At 35.2% G+C, this 16366-nt stretch overlaps 1 protein-coding gene across 4 annotated transcripts in view; it reads left to right on the top strand.

The window, feature by feature from the left end:
• EDEM3 (ER degradation enhancing alpha-mannosidase like protein 3) overlaps positions 1-16366 on the top strand; it is a 72629-nt gene that overhangs the window by 12303 nt on the left and 43960 nt on the right. For all 4 annotated transcript variants that reach the window (XM_070768565.1, XM_070768564.1, XM_019976342.2 and 1 more), the window contains exons 3-5: positions 10925-11025; positions 11568-11607; positions 15862-15974. In XM_070768565.1, the coding sequence (XP_070624666.1) occupies positions 10925-11025; positions 11568-11607; positions 15862-15974 (254 nt within the window). The remainder of the gene's footprint in view (positions 1-10924; positions 11026-11567; positions 11608-15861; positions 15975-16366) is intronic.

Below are 16366 nucleotides of genomic sequence, written 5' to 3'. Positions count from 1 at the left end.
CTTGTTTTTAGTATTTGCGCTGAGGCCAGTCTGCAGACTAAATTAGATGACAAAATACATGTATTTAGGCCACCAAATACAGAACTGTTTTGGATCTGAGCTCCCTGATCTGATGATCTCTGTCTTCTAATGTTTTTCCTGTTGACTATAGACAACTCATTTATCAACTATTATAAACAGAAACTACCTTGGTAGAGAACTAAACATTATAAATAAATTCTGAAAGAGTTGGTAAGCACAGTAGCACAGTTTCCTTTAGCTAGGAGCATCATACCTATTCACCTTTAAGCTTGCTTTCATGAGTGCATGGGCTTCCCTCATGGCTCAGACGGTAGAGCATCTGCCCGCAATGCGGGAGACCCAGGTTCAGTCCCTAAGTCAGGAAGATCTTCTGGAGAAGGAAATGGCATCCCACTCCAATACTCTTGACTGGAAAATCCCATGGGTGGAGGAGCCTGGTAGGCTACAGTCTATGGGATTGCGAAGAGACAGACACAATTGAGTGACTTCACTTTACTTCATCTTTGTGAGTGCACAGTTCAAAGAAAAATCAGTATCCTTTAAACAAAAGGAACTGTTTTAAAATGTAACTTCTTACGAATTTTCAGATTTGTGTAAGCTTTCTTAGAAATATTTTTTCCTGATTTTTAAAAAAACATTTTTCATTGTGGTTAAAATATACATAAAATTTTACCGTTTAAACCCTTTTTAAGTGTATGGCATTAATTATGTTCACATTGTTCTGCAAATATCACCATCCACCTTCAGAACTTTTCCATATTTTAATTTGAAACTGTACCAGTGTTTCTTTTTGATAGTTTCTTAAAAAGAGTAATTCTATAAATAAGTTTAAAAGTGGTATTAATGGTCAGGAGGAGGGCAGATACAAATACATGTGTATGTGCAATTTTTGTGTGTAAACGATTATAGGACTACCTTTTATTAATCATTGTTCCTTGGCCTCTACTTTTAGAACATTCTAAAACAACTGCCAAAGTGACTTAAATTCTATATTGTCTTCTCGTTGGTTTTTTTGTTTGTTTCTTAAATCATACCGTAATACTCTGTGTAGGATTTTGACTCAATAGAACCACATCTTCCTATATATTTAGGTAGAATTTACAGAGAAAAGAATTTCCGATTTCAAATGCATGGTTCTGTGTTGTACAGTTGAACACAGTTATTTAACTGGCACCACATTTATGATACAGAACATTTCCATCTCCCCAGAAGCTCTCTCATGCTCCTCTGCAATCAGTTCCTTTTCTCCACCTCTGACCTCTAGCAACCGTTGTGATCTGGTCTCTGTCACTAGTTTTCCCTTTTCTAGGACTTCATATTAGTGGCCTCTTAGAATATGTATGTAGTATTTTGGTTCACATTCTTTCCTGAGGTGTGATGCTTTTGAGGTTTGTCCATGTTGTTGGAGATATTATAGTTCCTACTTATTGCTCACTAGTATTTGTTGATTTGGCAAAACACCATTCACTAGTTGATAAATATTTAGAATGATTATAGTCTTTGGCTCTTATTAAAAGACTGCTGTGAATTTGAGAATGCAGATTTTTATGTGGACATTCATTTACATACTTAGGAATGGGATTGCTGGGTCCTATGGGAAGGGTAAATTTAATTTTTTATAAGAAACTGCCAGACTTTTCTAAAATGGCTGTAACATATTGCATTCCTTATGAGCAATTTAAGAGTTTCAGTTACTCTGCATCTTCTCCAACACTTGGTATTTTCAGTCTTTTTAATTTTAGCTATTCTAGTGGGTGTGTAGTGGTATTTTGTTGTGATTTTAGTTTTATTTTTCCTGATGACTAATGATGTTGAAAATCTTTCCATATGTTTAGTGTATCTTTTTTTGGTGAAACATCTGTTCAAATCTCTTGCTATTTTAAAATCAGGTCATTTGTCCTGTTATAACTGAGTCATAAGAGATATATTATTTTCTGGATATTAGTCCTTTATCATATGTATGTTTTACAGATATTTTCTTCCCGTCTGTACTTTGCCTTTTAATTTTCTTAATGTCTTTTGAAGTATAAATGTTTTAACTTGTGACCGAGTCCAATTTATTCTTTTTTCTTTTATGACTTATGCCTTTTATACCCTACCTAAAAAAATATTTGCCTAGCCCAGAGTCACAAAGATTTTCCTGTTTTCTTCTAGGTGTTTTAATGATTTTAGCTTTTTCAGTGAGATCTACTACTCATTCTGAGTTAATGTTTGTATATATGGTGTGAGGTAAAGCTTTGTTTATATTTTTTTCTTTGTGGATATCCCATTATTCTAGCACGGTTTGTTGAAAAGAGTATCCTTCTCCCACAGAATTACTTTGGCACCTTTGTAAAATCAGTTAACTTTATATGCTTGGGTGTATTTCTAAACTCTGTATCTTTTTTCCCACTGATCTAAATATCTATTAGTCCATCTGTATCAGTCTTGAATTAAGTGATATTAAGTCCTGAAATCAGGCAGTGTAAGTCTTTCAGCTTTTTTCTTTTTCAAAATTGTTTTGAATATTTTACATATTTTGCATTTTCATGTAAATTTTGGAATCATATTGTCAATTTCTAAAAAAAAAACATAGCCTATGGAGATACTGATTGGGATTATGTTGAAATCTATACATCAGTTTGGAGAGTTTGACTTCTTAATAGTATCAAGTCTTTTAATCCATAAATATAGTGTCTGTGTACATTTATTTAGTTCTTAATGTTAGCAGTGTTTTGTTCTTTGCAGTGTACAGTTCTTGCACATCTCTTGTTAAATTTATTCATAAGTATTTCATATTTTTAATGCTCTTGTAAATTATGGTCTTTCAAATTTTAATTCCCAGTTGTCCATTGATTTCATACAGAAATACAACTTTTTTCTGATAACTTGAGATCCTTGCTAAATTCATGTATGATTTTTAGTAGCTTTTTTGGTAGATTCCATAAGGTTTCCTACATGGTCAGTCATGTGATCTGCAAAAAAAGATTCTTCCTTCTTCCTCCAAACTATTTTGTTTTTTCTTAGAGCAGTAGCTAGGACTTCTTGTATGATGTTTAAAAGAAATGTGAGATCCTTGTCTTACTCCTAATCTTGTGACAAAAGCAGTTAGCCTTTCCCTGTTAAGTATGATATTAGCTGTGGGTTTTTCATAGATGCTCTGTATTCAGGTCCTTTCTATTTCTAGCTTGCTGAAAATTTTCATCATCACAGGTTATTTATTAAATTTTGTCAAATACTTTTTCTGCATTATTGATAATAATCTTGCTAAAAATATCTGTTGGTAGCAAGACTTTATTTCATTACAACATTATTATTTATTATCATTTATTCCATGTAATATTATTTCTTAAGTTCAGTTTATTTTATCATTGATCAAACCAAATTGATTAACATACATTGAAGAATTTGGAAACTTTTGTTCTTATTTTGAGTACAGACTTCTAAAGCTTGCCAGCATTCTACTCTGTGCTTAATCTAAAATCTTATCAGATAATTGCAGTTTTGTTACTTATTTCTCCTCAGTGCTGAGAAACATTTCATAAAATATAGTGCTCAAAGGACCATATGTTCAGGGTAGAAGTATTAATAATTTAATAGTTTAGATAAATGGAATCCTAAACACCTGAAACATGGCTAAGTGAGTATAAGTAGTGAACAAAGGGGAAAAGGAATATTTGATTTGGGGTGAAAAGAGAACTGAAAAATTATGTAAGTTCAGTCAGTACTAGCATATGCTATCTATATATAATAGAGGGTTTATTAGATATCATTTAGTTTTTATTTTAGGAAGGAATATCTTACCTGCCTCAAGAAGGGAGGTGAGGTGTTTAACAATAAAGATCTGGAATAAAACATTTAAAATGTATATAATTTTATGGGGAATTAAATAGATTTGGTGTCTTCAGTAGCTCACTATTATAAATAAACAGTACTTTTGTCTTATTATTGATTTTAGTAAAGTCTCTTCCCTTTGGCTAGTTTTTGGAATTGGCTTTACTGAAAAGTCAGTTTGGATGCTGCTTTGAGTGTTTTTTTTTTTTTTAATTATGTATTTATTTATGGCTGTGCTGGGTGTTTGTTGCTGCGCAGGCTGTCTCTAGTTGCAGTGAGTGGGGCTGCTCTTCATTTGAGTCTGAGGGCTTCTCATTCTGGTGGCTTCTCCCGTTGCAGAGCACAGGCTCTAGGGCACGGGCTCCGTAGTTGCAGCACGTGGGCTTAGTGGTTGTGGCGCACAAGCTTAGTTGTCCTGAGGCATGTGGAATCTCCCCGGACCAGGGATCGAATCCATGTTCCCTGCATTGGCAGGGACCAGCAGAAAAGTCCTGATTTGAGTGTTTTAAAATTGTATATGTTTGTTTATTTTTTCGCTGCACTGGGTCTTTGTTACTACTCGGGCTTTTCTCTAGCTTTGAAGAGCAAGGGCTACACCCTGTTTGTGGTGCTCGGGCTTCTCGTTGCGGTGGCTTCTCTGCTGAGGAGCACAGGCTCTAGGGCTCGCAGGCTTCAGTAGTTGGGATTTCCGGGCTCTAGCTCGATAGTTGTTGTCTACAGGCTGAGTTGCTCCATGGGATGTGGGATCTTTCCCAGATCAGGGATTGAACCCATGCCTCCTACATTGACAGGTAGATTCTTTACCACTGAGCCACAAAGGAAGTCCCTGATTGGAGTGTTTTGAAGCAGTTGTATCAAAATGCTAGTAAATTTAGAATTTGATGTGGAGAGTCTACTGTGTTTTGTTTTATGTTTTTGCTCTTGCTTTTAGCCAAGCACATGTTCTATCAATACTTAATTGATATAGGATTTTATCACCTGAGTTTTATTTTAGTGATAATTTTTAAAGGTTTTTTTTTTTTAATTTTCTTGGCTGTTAGTCATTAGCAGTATGAAAATTCTTATACTTTGTTCTGGCAGTACATTGAAGAGAAAGAATTACTGTAACCTCAGCCAAATTTGCCATGTGTGCATTGCTGTGAAATTATGCAAATCAACTGTAGTTTGCTTTATGATTCCCTGGTGGCTCAGGCGGTAAAGAATCTGCCTGCAATTGGGGAGACCTGGGTTTGATCCCTGGGTTGGGAAGATCCCCTGCAGGAGGGCATAGCGACCCACTCCAGTGTTCTTGCCTGGAGAATCCTGTGGACAGAGGAGCCTGGCAGAGTTGCAAAGAGTTGGACATGACTGAGTGACTAAGCACACACACACATGCATTGCTCTGAAATTATGCAAACCAACTGTAATTTGCTTTGTGGTTAACCAGAAGAAAAGGTTGTGGTTTTGTTTCTGTCCTTAATGTTGAAACAGGGGGACATAAAGTATTTTTACACCTGGTTCAAAGCTCTCTTATTTGATTATTCTGGTTTTCAGTTACTAATAATATTTTTCTTACCTGGATAAGCTTAGGGTTTGAGTTTCATATTTAATTTCAGATAAAGGTGATTGTGTATGTGTTTTGCAAAACCCTAAAAATAGTATTGTTAAGCTTTCTAAGCAGCCATTTAAAAAGAGCTCTCTACAATCAAATTAACATTTGAATGATCTCTTATGTAGTATCTTTCAAAATACATAAGCAAGTTTTAAAAAATGTTACTTGAGTTACTTCTAAGTGTTTTTTATATGTGTTAAATATAAAACTATAAAGCATTAAAAATATTGTGCATTTTGGTAAATCATGGTTCTGTTGGAATTAAAAAGTAATTAGGAACTTGACATCTCAAAGCCACATGCAAAAGTAATTAGGAATTTTACTAAAATATATATATATAATATTAAAATTATAAAATATTGAATTCAGAATTTGGTAGCTGCATATGGATTCTAATTATATAAAAGCATTTGTTACCTGGAATCCTTTCCTCAGGAAATAAATCATTGTAGAACACCGAAGTTTTTAAAATAACCTGAAGGATTGCAGGCTGCAAGTCTTTTTGTATTTAGTCTAATTTTTTTGTTTTGGTCTTTCCTTTTGTGTGACCATCTGTGTAGTGTTCCTGACCTCTTTTTTTTTTTTTTTTGCTGCAAACATGGTAATGAGTTTGGAATCTAGATAATTAAGTGAGAGGCAGGAGGATAGAGCTGGACATTGGGGGTCAGGAATACTTTGGTTGAGTTTTTAGAATTAAGAATCATATGGCATACAGGTACAGGAGGAACAAGTCATATTCAAGGTATAAAGGATCAGAGTAGTCTTAGAAACTTTGCCACGGTGATATTTCATGAATGCAAGAAAAGTGGAATCGTATTTTCAAACTTCTGAAGGAGAGAAAATATGTTTCAGGCATTTTATAATCATTTGGATTGTTCTTCAAGTGTAAGGCAAGAGCCAGCTTAACCCAGAAATAACAGTACTGATGACTCTATTTTAAAGTAAACAAAAATAACTTACCTAAGGACAAAGTTCAGGCACCCAAGAGATAAAAACTTCAGGAATGGAGGCGCCAAAAAAAGTGGTGTGCATTGATTCCAGTTAAGTAGAATTCTCACGCTGGTAACTGGGGAAATTATGATTCCAGACCAGACTATAAATGTTATAAACCTTTAAAAAAAATCTTTGTCAAAGCATTTAAAATTTTCTTTCTGATAATTATAAATGTACAGAGAAATTTTTGAAATAGCTAAAACTAATATTTAGTGTACCGTTATTCAAAATATTAGGGACTTTGGAATTGAAGTATTATTTCTTTGTAAAAACCTCACTAAGAGAAGTTAGAACAGGACTCGCCTTGCTTGCCGCCGCCTTGTTGTATGACTTAAGATACAACATAAATCTCTGCTATACCTGGTGTGGTAGATACAGAAATTTCAAAATTTGGGCCCACTTCAAAAATTTTATCCTTTTCCCTCTGTGTCATGAAATTTCTGCAGGCATTATTATGTCACAACCACTTTTGTCGTCTGTGTGGATAATTTGGCCTTTACTGAATTCCTCTGGCTGCATATCTAGATACTGCTTCAGTGACAGCAGTATCAACGTTCCATGGTCAGCTGTTTCTTCTGTAATATCTTTTATGTTCAATGTGAATTTCACTTTCAGTGTTTCCACTTTTCATTTCTTTGTGAGCTTTCGTCCTCATTGATTAATTTCCTCTTTTGATTATCTATTTTTATAAACTGTTAAACTGTCATGTAGGATTATCACTAGGTGACAAGGAGACATATAACTTCATGCTTACTGTCTGAACTAAAAAATACACCGTGATCAATCACTAGTTCCACTTCGAAAGAAGGTATGTGATTGATCGATGATCACAAGAAGCATCTGGTATTTATGTAGCAATTTGTGGATTGAAGAACTGGCACTTCAGTTTGCATTCTGTGCAATTATTTAAAAATACAATGGTACCTGGAATTTGAACCATGTTGCTGAAAGTTTAAATTGTGAATCTCAATTTGTGTGTGTATAGTGAAAACATGTAAAGTGAAAACTGTTTATAATAATATAATCGATAAAAATCCCAAGTTAGGGAAAAGGGTGAGTATATTAATCCTGTTATCCTTGTCAGGTATTATTATTATTATTATTGTCAGGTAAGTATTATCTAAAATTGAAATATGTAATACAGTGATTCTCACTTCTAAATGTTTCTTATAGTCACATTTTATTAATTTTGGGGGACTCTTTTAGGGACAGTCCCCTGGTTAAAGAGATTATAAAGTTTAGCAAGCTTTTCTTGTTTCTCTCCTTTTCTAAGATGTGCAGCCAAGTAATTGGAGATTTCAGTCCAATTTCATTGAAGCAACCGTTCAACTTAAAGAACCTACTTCATTGGCTATAGCCATGCATGGAGGGCCAACAACATCAACTCTCCGACACTTTGGGTGTTAACATATTTCCCTTTAAAGCCTGTCTTTATTCCTAATGCCCATGTTGTGGTCAGTGCAGCTTCATCTTCTCACTCCACTATTCAGTTTTGGTATTGGAAAGTTTCTTATTTTCAAGCTTCAGTTCAGTTCAGTTGCTCAGTCGTGTCTGACTCTTTGCGACCGCATGGACTACAGCACACCAGGCCTCCCTGTCCATCACCAACTCCTGGAGTTCACTCAAACTCATGTCCATCGAGTTGGTGATGCCATCCAGCCATCTCATCCTCTGTCGTCCCCTTCTCCTCTTGCCCCCAATCCCTCTCAGCATTAGGGTTTTTTCCAGCGAGTTAACTCTTCTCATGAGGTGGCCAAAGTACTGGAATTTCAGCTTTAGCATCAGTCCTTCCAATAAACACCAGGACTGATCTCCTTTAGGATGGACTGGTTGGATCTCCTTGCAGTCCAAGGGACTCTCAAGAGTCTTCTCCAACACCACAGTTCAAAAGCATCAATTCTTCAGCGCTCAGCCTTCTTCACAGTCCAACTCTTACATCCATACATGACCACTGGGAAAACCATAGCCTTGACTAGACGAACCTTTGTTGGCAAAGTCCTGTCTCTGCTTTTTAATATGCTATCTAGGTTAGCTATGTATTGAAAAAAATTATACAACAGTTCACTGTGTAGTAGACAAGAGGGAGGATTCTTGTGTGTGCTTCATTATAATTTAGACTAGACATACGCTGTCATGGTTGCTCATCCAAAAAATCTACTCAATAATAGGCCAAGTTATAAAATGCCTATTAGTTGAGTCATTGTGTTATATACCCGAAACTCACATAATTTTGTACATCAACCTGTTTCAATAAAAAGTACCTATTAATAAAGATTAAGAAATGTATGTGACCTGTGGTGGAAACTGAATTCATAAAAGAGGATTTGAACTAGTATATTGATACAGTAGTCCTAGATAGGAAGATTCAGTTGGTAAAAAATATCAATTCTCCATAATTTAGACTCTTTCAATTAAAATTTCAATGGAATTTTAAGGAAATTTTAAAATTATCCAGAAGAGTAAACTTGAAAAACTCATTAAGAAAATTTAGAACAAAATAACTGGGGGGAGTGAATTGCTTAACCAAGTAGCAAGGCGTGTTGCAAAGACTGATTAAGACAATGGTTTCGAAGCAGGAAGTAGGTTTGTAAAACAAATAGGTCTGTAGGGCAATAGGAGTAGGAACTAGGTCTGTAGAACAAAGTAGAGGCTATGAAAATGTGTGTTCATGTAGATACTTTATAAGCTATATTTCAAGGAGTTAGGGAAAGGATGAATTGTTTAAAAAGTGATATTTAGGAAATTGGCTATTTGGGGGAGGAAATACAAGTACATTCCCACTTCACATTATAAGCAAAATTAGATTCCAGATGGAGTAATTATCTAGACGTATAAAAAATAAAATCATAAGTGTGCTGTTTTCAGAGACCCAAGATGGCCTTATTAACTGTGCCCCAAATTTAGAAACCATGAAGAAACTAATAGATTTAATTACATATTTAAAGATTAAAGTAAAAAGTACCGTAAACAAAGTTAAAAGCCAAAGGAAAGATAGAAAAAATGTTTACATAACAATGTATAAGGAGTCAGACAACCAATAGAAAATAAACAAAGGTATAAATAGACATTTCTGAAAAGAAATAGCAATGGCTAATGCAAAAAGATATTTATCCTCATTTGTAATGAAACTTGAGATATCATTTTTTATCCAGGAGATTGGCAAAATGTAAACTGTTGATCATTGCCTGAGAGTGTTGTTAAGAGTGTTGTTAAGTGTTGTATCTTTGTGTTCAGTTTGATAGTAGCTAGTCGGACACGACTGAAGTGACTTAGCAGCAGCAGCAAAAATGAAGGGGCTTCCTTGGTACCTCAGCTGATAAGGAATCTGCCTGCAATGCAGGAGACTCCGGTATGATTTCCTGGGTCAGGAAGATCTCCTGGAAGAGGGATAGGCTCTAGTGTTCTTGGGCTTCCCTGGTGGCTCAGACGGTAAAGAGTCGGCCTGCAATGTGGCAGACCTGGGGTCAGTCCCTAGGTTGGGAAGATCCCGTGGAGGAGGGCATGGCAACCCACTCCAGTATTCTTGCCTGGAGAATCCCCATGGACAGAGGAGCCTGGCGGGCTACAGTCCATGAGGTTGAAAAGAGTTGGATATGACTGATAAGTTGGATAAGTACAGCACAGAAAAAATGAAATATCTGTACCTTTGGCCCACTGGGTCTGGTTTTAGAGATTTAATCCATAGAGTACAAGCATATGTACAAGAGATATGGACATATAGCTGTTTACTGAAGCATTGTTTATACAGTAAAAAATTGCGTTCAGCCTACATGTTCATCAGTACCCATACTTTGGGGAATACCATGAGGAGCAGGTCCTGTCAAGTGTGTGGGCTCTGGAATCAGATTGCCACGTTTGCATTCTGGATCCATCATTTACTGGTTGCATGACGTAGGCTTAGTTAATTTCTCCGGCCCTCAGTTTTCTCATCTACAAAACAGAAATGATGGAATTTGTTTCAGAGGGTTATGTGATAAGTTAAAAAAACTAAAATATATAGAACAGTGCTTAGAACGTAAGTACTCAATAATATTAGTTAATATTAAACTATCACTATGCAATTATTAAAAAGAATAAAATACATCTGTAGAATTGCAGCATGAAAAACCCCAGAGTGATTTAAGTGAACACATTTTAGGACAGTGTTTGCATATGGCATGAGTACCTTTGCAAATGGAATTTTTAAGTGATGTATGTACATGTATTTCTATGTATGTGGATAGGTCTGGAATGATAAATGCCAGTTGTAACAGCAGTTATCTCTCTGGGAAGTGAGATTGGGTGGAGGGGAAACGGATTGTTGTTAGAGTTTTAAGGAAATATTTTCTTGTATTTACAAGTACATATTTATGGCTAAAAAGTTTTCTTTTAAGGTTTCATGGACTGTAAGAATAGTAAAACTTTTGATTAATGTTTGTTAAAAAAAAAACTGAAAAGTTATGTTCTCTAAAAGATGTGCACTTTCCTCTTACTTTCCTTAGTGACTCACTAAGACTTTCCTTGCAGGAACATGCTTACCCAGCGGATGAACTCATGCCTTTGACCTGCAGAGGTCGCGTTAGAGGCCAGGAGCCAAGTCGGGGTGATGTTGATGATGCCTTGGGAAAGTGAGTATTAACAAAGGGCATAACATGGCAGCTCAAAGTTCTCAAGTCTTAAGGCATCTTAGAGGCAGTGTGTAATTGTGAATCTGGGAATTGGTTAAATTTCAAGACTGTTTTAACTATCCCGTTAAATTCCTTTATTCCTTTCTGTTATCTTTTGTACAATATTAATCAGTTTACCTCTTAGATCAGTGAAAAGTTGAGTTGCTTGTTAAGATGAATGTGACTTTTAGAATGTATATAGTTGTTGACACTTACAAGGTGTTGATGCATTAATATTTTTTATTTGCTTTTAAAAGAGCTAATGAATATTTCTGTTCACTTTGAAAGATTTGTCGTTATGCCTAATCTAAATGTGATGTTAAGGCTTTTCAGGTTCTTTTAGTGTTTTATAGGTTACATGGTACTGTAGATGCATGAAAGTACTAGTTAATGGAATAATGGAAACTTCCAGTCTCAGTAGGATTCAGATTATGTCTTATATGTTCATGAATACAAATATTCAGAATTCTAATGTTTTCTATCTCACTATACTTGTGTCATAGATTTTCCCTGACACTGATTGATTCTTTGGATACTCTTGTGGTAGGTTTGATTCTTCTTAAATTATTTTATGAATTTCATACTATGTGTGCTCAAGTACTATGAATATAATTGTAGTACAGTAAGTCTGAAATAAAAGTTTTCAGAATTTAAGATAATTTGATCTTTGCTTCAAAATAAATCTTTCATATTATTAAGTTGATAATGTCATGTGAATGTCAAGTGAAATTATATAGAATCATGGAGATACTCAAAATTTATAGGTATGTTAGCTTACATGGTGGCCCCTTAATCAGAAAAGTTGTTTCCTTTTGGACAAGTAGATTGAAGCTATTGGAAGAAAGTAATTCTAAAAAATGCTCTTGATATTCTTGTTCCAGAAAGACATGCTGCAATGATACTGAAATTGTTAAATTAAAATTTTTATATGTTAGGTCCATTAAAATTTTACTTCTTTCTCAAAAATGATTTTAAATACCAAGTGATCACTACTTTGCACTCCTTTTAGACCTGATGGGAGGCAAAGTTATTTAAATTAATTCTCGTTGGGGGTGGTTTGTGATGGCAGAGGGGAATGGCTCAGTTCCAGCTGTCATGATTTCTGAATGTAGTATCTTTCTAGTTTTTTACTCTCAGATCATTTATGGTATAAAAATAGGCTTGTTTCAGAATTTTACTTAAGTCATAATTCTCAAAGTTGAATTAATATCTAAAGTATTGATTAATATTTTTAAAAACACAACAAAAAATCTTTGTGGTGGCAGAAAATTTTCAGAGCCTGGCTTTTCTTCCCAGTACTGTTTCTATATTTTTATTTCACTGGGTGATTCTTTTCTCTTTTTCTTTTCTTTTTTAATCAGAGACTCTCAACTATATCAGCATCTTAGGAATATTACTTAGGAAGTTTAAAAAATAATCCTTCTCTCCCAAGTTGTTCTGATTTAATTTTCCTGAAGTGGGACCTGGCATTATTATGTATTTCTCTAAAGCTTCTCTTTGTTTATAAAATTTAACCATAGTTGAGACATTTTTTGTTGAGAAGCCCATGATTATTGAGACCTTTTTTAGCTGTATCAGAGTTTTGAAAGTGGTGATTTCATTTTTCAGAAATAAAAGGAATGTGTGAACCATATTATAATGACTATAAGAGAGACTCTTGTGTACCTTATTTTTGGTTTAGTAGTCCTATGTGTTCTGCTATGTTAGGAGAAGAGAAAAAGATAAATAGGTATCCCAGGAGACACAAATTGCCACCCTGGGAGAAGCTAAGTGGTGTTATTTATTTATAAGTGTAGCTGGGTGATACACCTCATGTCTGTCTTGATACAGGGGAGTGAGTGAGGGGCAGTAGCTGTGTATTAGGAAAGACCATAGGTGGATGTACATTTGTTTCTCATTCTGTCATCTTGGCTTTGTCCTTATATACTGGAAGCTCTTCATCATCTCTAAGCTCTTACTGATTTTTATGAACCTGAACCTCAGATATTCTATGTGTTTTAAAATTTTTTATCAGAAATGAAGGAGAAAATGTGTTTCTAGGCTGCATAACTTCCCTATATTTAGAAGTCTACTGGTCTCTAGTTGAGCAGCCATTATTATAAATAGGTTCTGTTCCTCTTTGAAATTAAACCACTTTGGCAGTGGTTCTCAAAATATGATTCCAGCACTACCAGCATCAGCATCACCTGGCAACTTGTTAGAGATACAGATTGTAGAGCCTCATCCCGGGCCTGTTGAATCAGAAAGTCTGGGAGTAATGCCCAGGAATGTTGTTTTTTTTTTTTTTAAACAAGCTTCTAGATGATTCTAATATATGCTAAAGTTTTAGAACCACGTGTAATGATGCAGTGCTTTTTAGACTTGTTTGCTACAAATCACCTGGGGATCTGCTAAAATAAAATGCAGGTTGTGATGGAGCAGACTGAAGGCAGGCCCAAGGAAATGTTTTTCTAACAAACTGCCACTTGGTGGTGCTGTTGCTGCTGGTCAGCAGACCACACTTAGAGCACTGTTTGCTGTAACCTGAGTTCTTGCTCCCTGTGGCAGGGAGTACCAGGAAGTGATCATATAATATTAATATGTGACGTTGGCCAAATTATCTAGCTTCTCTGGACCCCTGTTTTCACTTGAGAAGGGCCTAGATTGGATATCTAAGATACCTATTAAGATCTACTTAAGCAGAAGGATTAAAAGAAGTTTGAAAGTTTTTCCTACATTTAGAAGGAATGTTGTACATTTTATCAATACAAGTATTTAATATGTCTAATTTACTCTGTGATCATTTTTTGATTTGTGGTTTCTTTATTTGAAAATAGTAGAGGACATATCACTTGGGACAGGATGCAACCTTATTGTTTTTATTTTGGTCACACCACAGTATGTTAAGTAGAACTTCTGTTGTCAGAGTTTGATCTTTCGATTTAAACTCTTGTTCATAATTCTAGACATCTCGTTTCTATTGATTGTAATGAAATCAAACCTAAAACTTTAAATTTACCACTAAAGTCAACGTTACCATGAAATCTACAGAGAGAAAGATACTGAACAGATTGAAGAGGGGAAGGGAAGAGACCTGAATTTGTTCTTTGTCATCAGTTAGGAGCTTAAGAAACCCGTCAACTAATGGAGCTATTAGAATGAATTTTTAGCTAATTATGGACAAAACTCTCATTTTTATTCTTCTTTGAAACAGATAGTGTAGGTACTCTTCTTGGGAGAAATTCTCAGGAGATAGTCTTTGAAAGAATAAGATGAACAGAATTATATTAAAAAGATGTGCGTGTGTGTGAGGAGTGAGTAGAACAGTTGTATCTCCCGGAAGTGATACAGGTCTTTGTACATTCACATTTGTGGCTTCAGAATTTACATGGACTTTGAGACTGAGAAAGAAAAGCACTCAATTTAAAATCAGGTTTTATATTATATTACACTCAAGGCTTACTCTAAATTTTACTTAAACTTTAGTCACTCTTATGTTTTATGCCTAAATTCGAATTAAAAAAATTTTTATTTCCTTTGGCTGTGCTAGGTCTTCATTGCTGTGCACGAACTTTCTTTGCTTTAATTGTGGCGAGTCGGGGCTGCTGTTTGTTGCGGGGCACAGACTTCTCATTGCCATGCCTTCTCTTATTGCAGAGTGCAGACTAAGTGCTTGGGCTTCAGTAGTTAGGGGGAAAACAGCTCATTAGTTGTGGCTCCCGGACACTAGAGCACTGGCTTAGGAGTTGGGGTGCATCAATTTAGTTGCTCCTTGGCATGTGGAATCTTCCCAGACCAGGGATCAACCCTACATTCGCAGGCAGATTCTTAACCTCTGGACCACCAGGGAAGTCCCTAGATTAGGATTTTTAGTGAAGTATCAGATCAGATGAGAAAACACTATAAAATATTATCAAACAAAAAGATTAAACAGTCAAGTAAAGGAAAACTACTTTTAATGGACCTGAGATCTAAATAACATCTACTTGTGCAACCTTAATTTAGACTGAAAAATCGACACAACCTGTGTAATGACAGTGACCCTCCTCTGGAGCTCAGTGCAAGCATCCAGAGTTCTTAGCTTCATCAGGATTATAGACCCTCATGGTAATAATGGTAATAATAGATAGTAATGGTATCAAGCACTTACTAAATCAGGTGCTCTACTAAAAGTGCTTTACATGCATTACCTCATTTAGGAAAATAAACCTCTGAGGATAGGTATTTCCTGTTTTTATAGATGAAAGAACAGCCTCAGAGATGAGACTAAGGAACCAGAATTCAAATCCGAGCTTGTTCTTTAGCCCAACATTGCACTGCCTCCTCAGTTAGGGGCCTTGATGTCCAAGGGGTGAAGATGGCAAGCGTTGTATGGTTTAGGATCAATTGATCATTCCCTGGAGGATGTGCTTTCTTCCGAGACTAAGCAAGTTTTAAAATGATATTTGACGAATAGGGTGGGTTTTGTTTTGTTTGACTTGGGAAGCAAATCCCAGTAGAGTTCACCTCTTGCAGCTCTAGGTCATGGGTTATACACACCAGCTAACAGTTCTGATGATGATTGTTTTAAAGTCCTAATGATTTTTCAGTGTGTCTAAAAAAAAGAAGTATATAAAGATTCCTTGCAATATAAATAGGTATTTAATCTTTTTCAGTTTTAGATAGTATCACATTTTTATAATATGCTTAAGGGAAACATTTTTTCTGTTATTTTTTATAATCTTAAGGTATTAACTTGCTATTAGTAGCTCATTCTGAGGATATTTCTCTATGTCTTGGTTGAAAATAACTTTACTTTAAATAATTTTCTTCTCCTAGGTATTAAATAAAACTAAAGAATTTGAAGATGCAGTGAGAAAAGTTTTAAGAGATGTTAACTTAGATAATGATGTAGTTGTATCAGTCTTTGAAACAAACATCAGAGTTCTTGGGTAAGTATGTGAGATACTAAACTCTGATTTTAATAACAGAAGAATAAGGGTATACTCTTTATTTCTTGGTGGTAGTAAAGCAAGAAATTTCTTACGTTTAAAAAATAAAAGGTGTGATACTGTAAAACACAGAGACTGCGGAATGACCCTGCTATATGTGTGGCACAGTTAGCAACAAGCTTTGGAAATAGTTGCAGACTCAAATCAAAGGTAATCCTTGTATGTTGTTAAAAAAGGACTGACAACAGGTCAAGTATTTGCATATTAGCTACATCACAGTTTTTTTGTCAGCTTATCTATTTTACTAACCTTAACACTTCTTCAAGCCAAACTGAATTTATAGGATTACCTTTGAACTAACAGTTTGAAATATTCTTGGAACACAGGAAGTG

Source organism: Bos indicus, chromosome 16 (assembly GCF_029378745.1).
Source record: "Bos indicus isolate NIAB-ARS_2022 breed Sahiwal x Tharparkar chromosome 16, NIAB-ARS_B.indTharparkar_mat_pri_1.0, whole genome shotgun sequence".
NCBI classification, from domain to species: domain Eukaryota; kingdom Metazoa; phylum Chordata; class Mammalia; order Artiodactyla; family Bovidae; genus Bos; species Bos indicus.
This window is presented reverse-complemented; position numbering and strand designations above follow the sequence as displayed.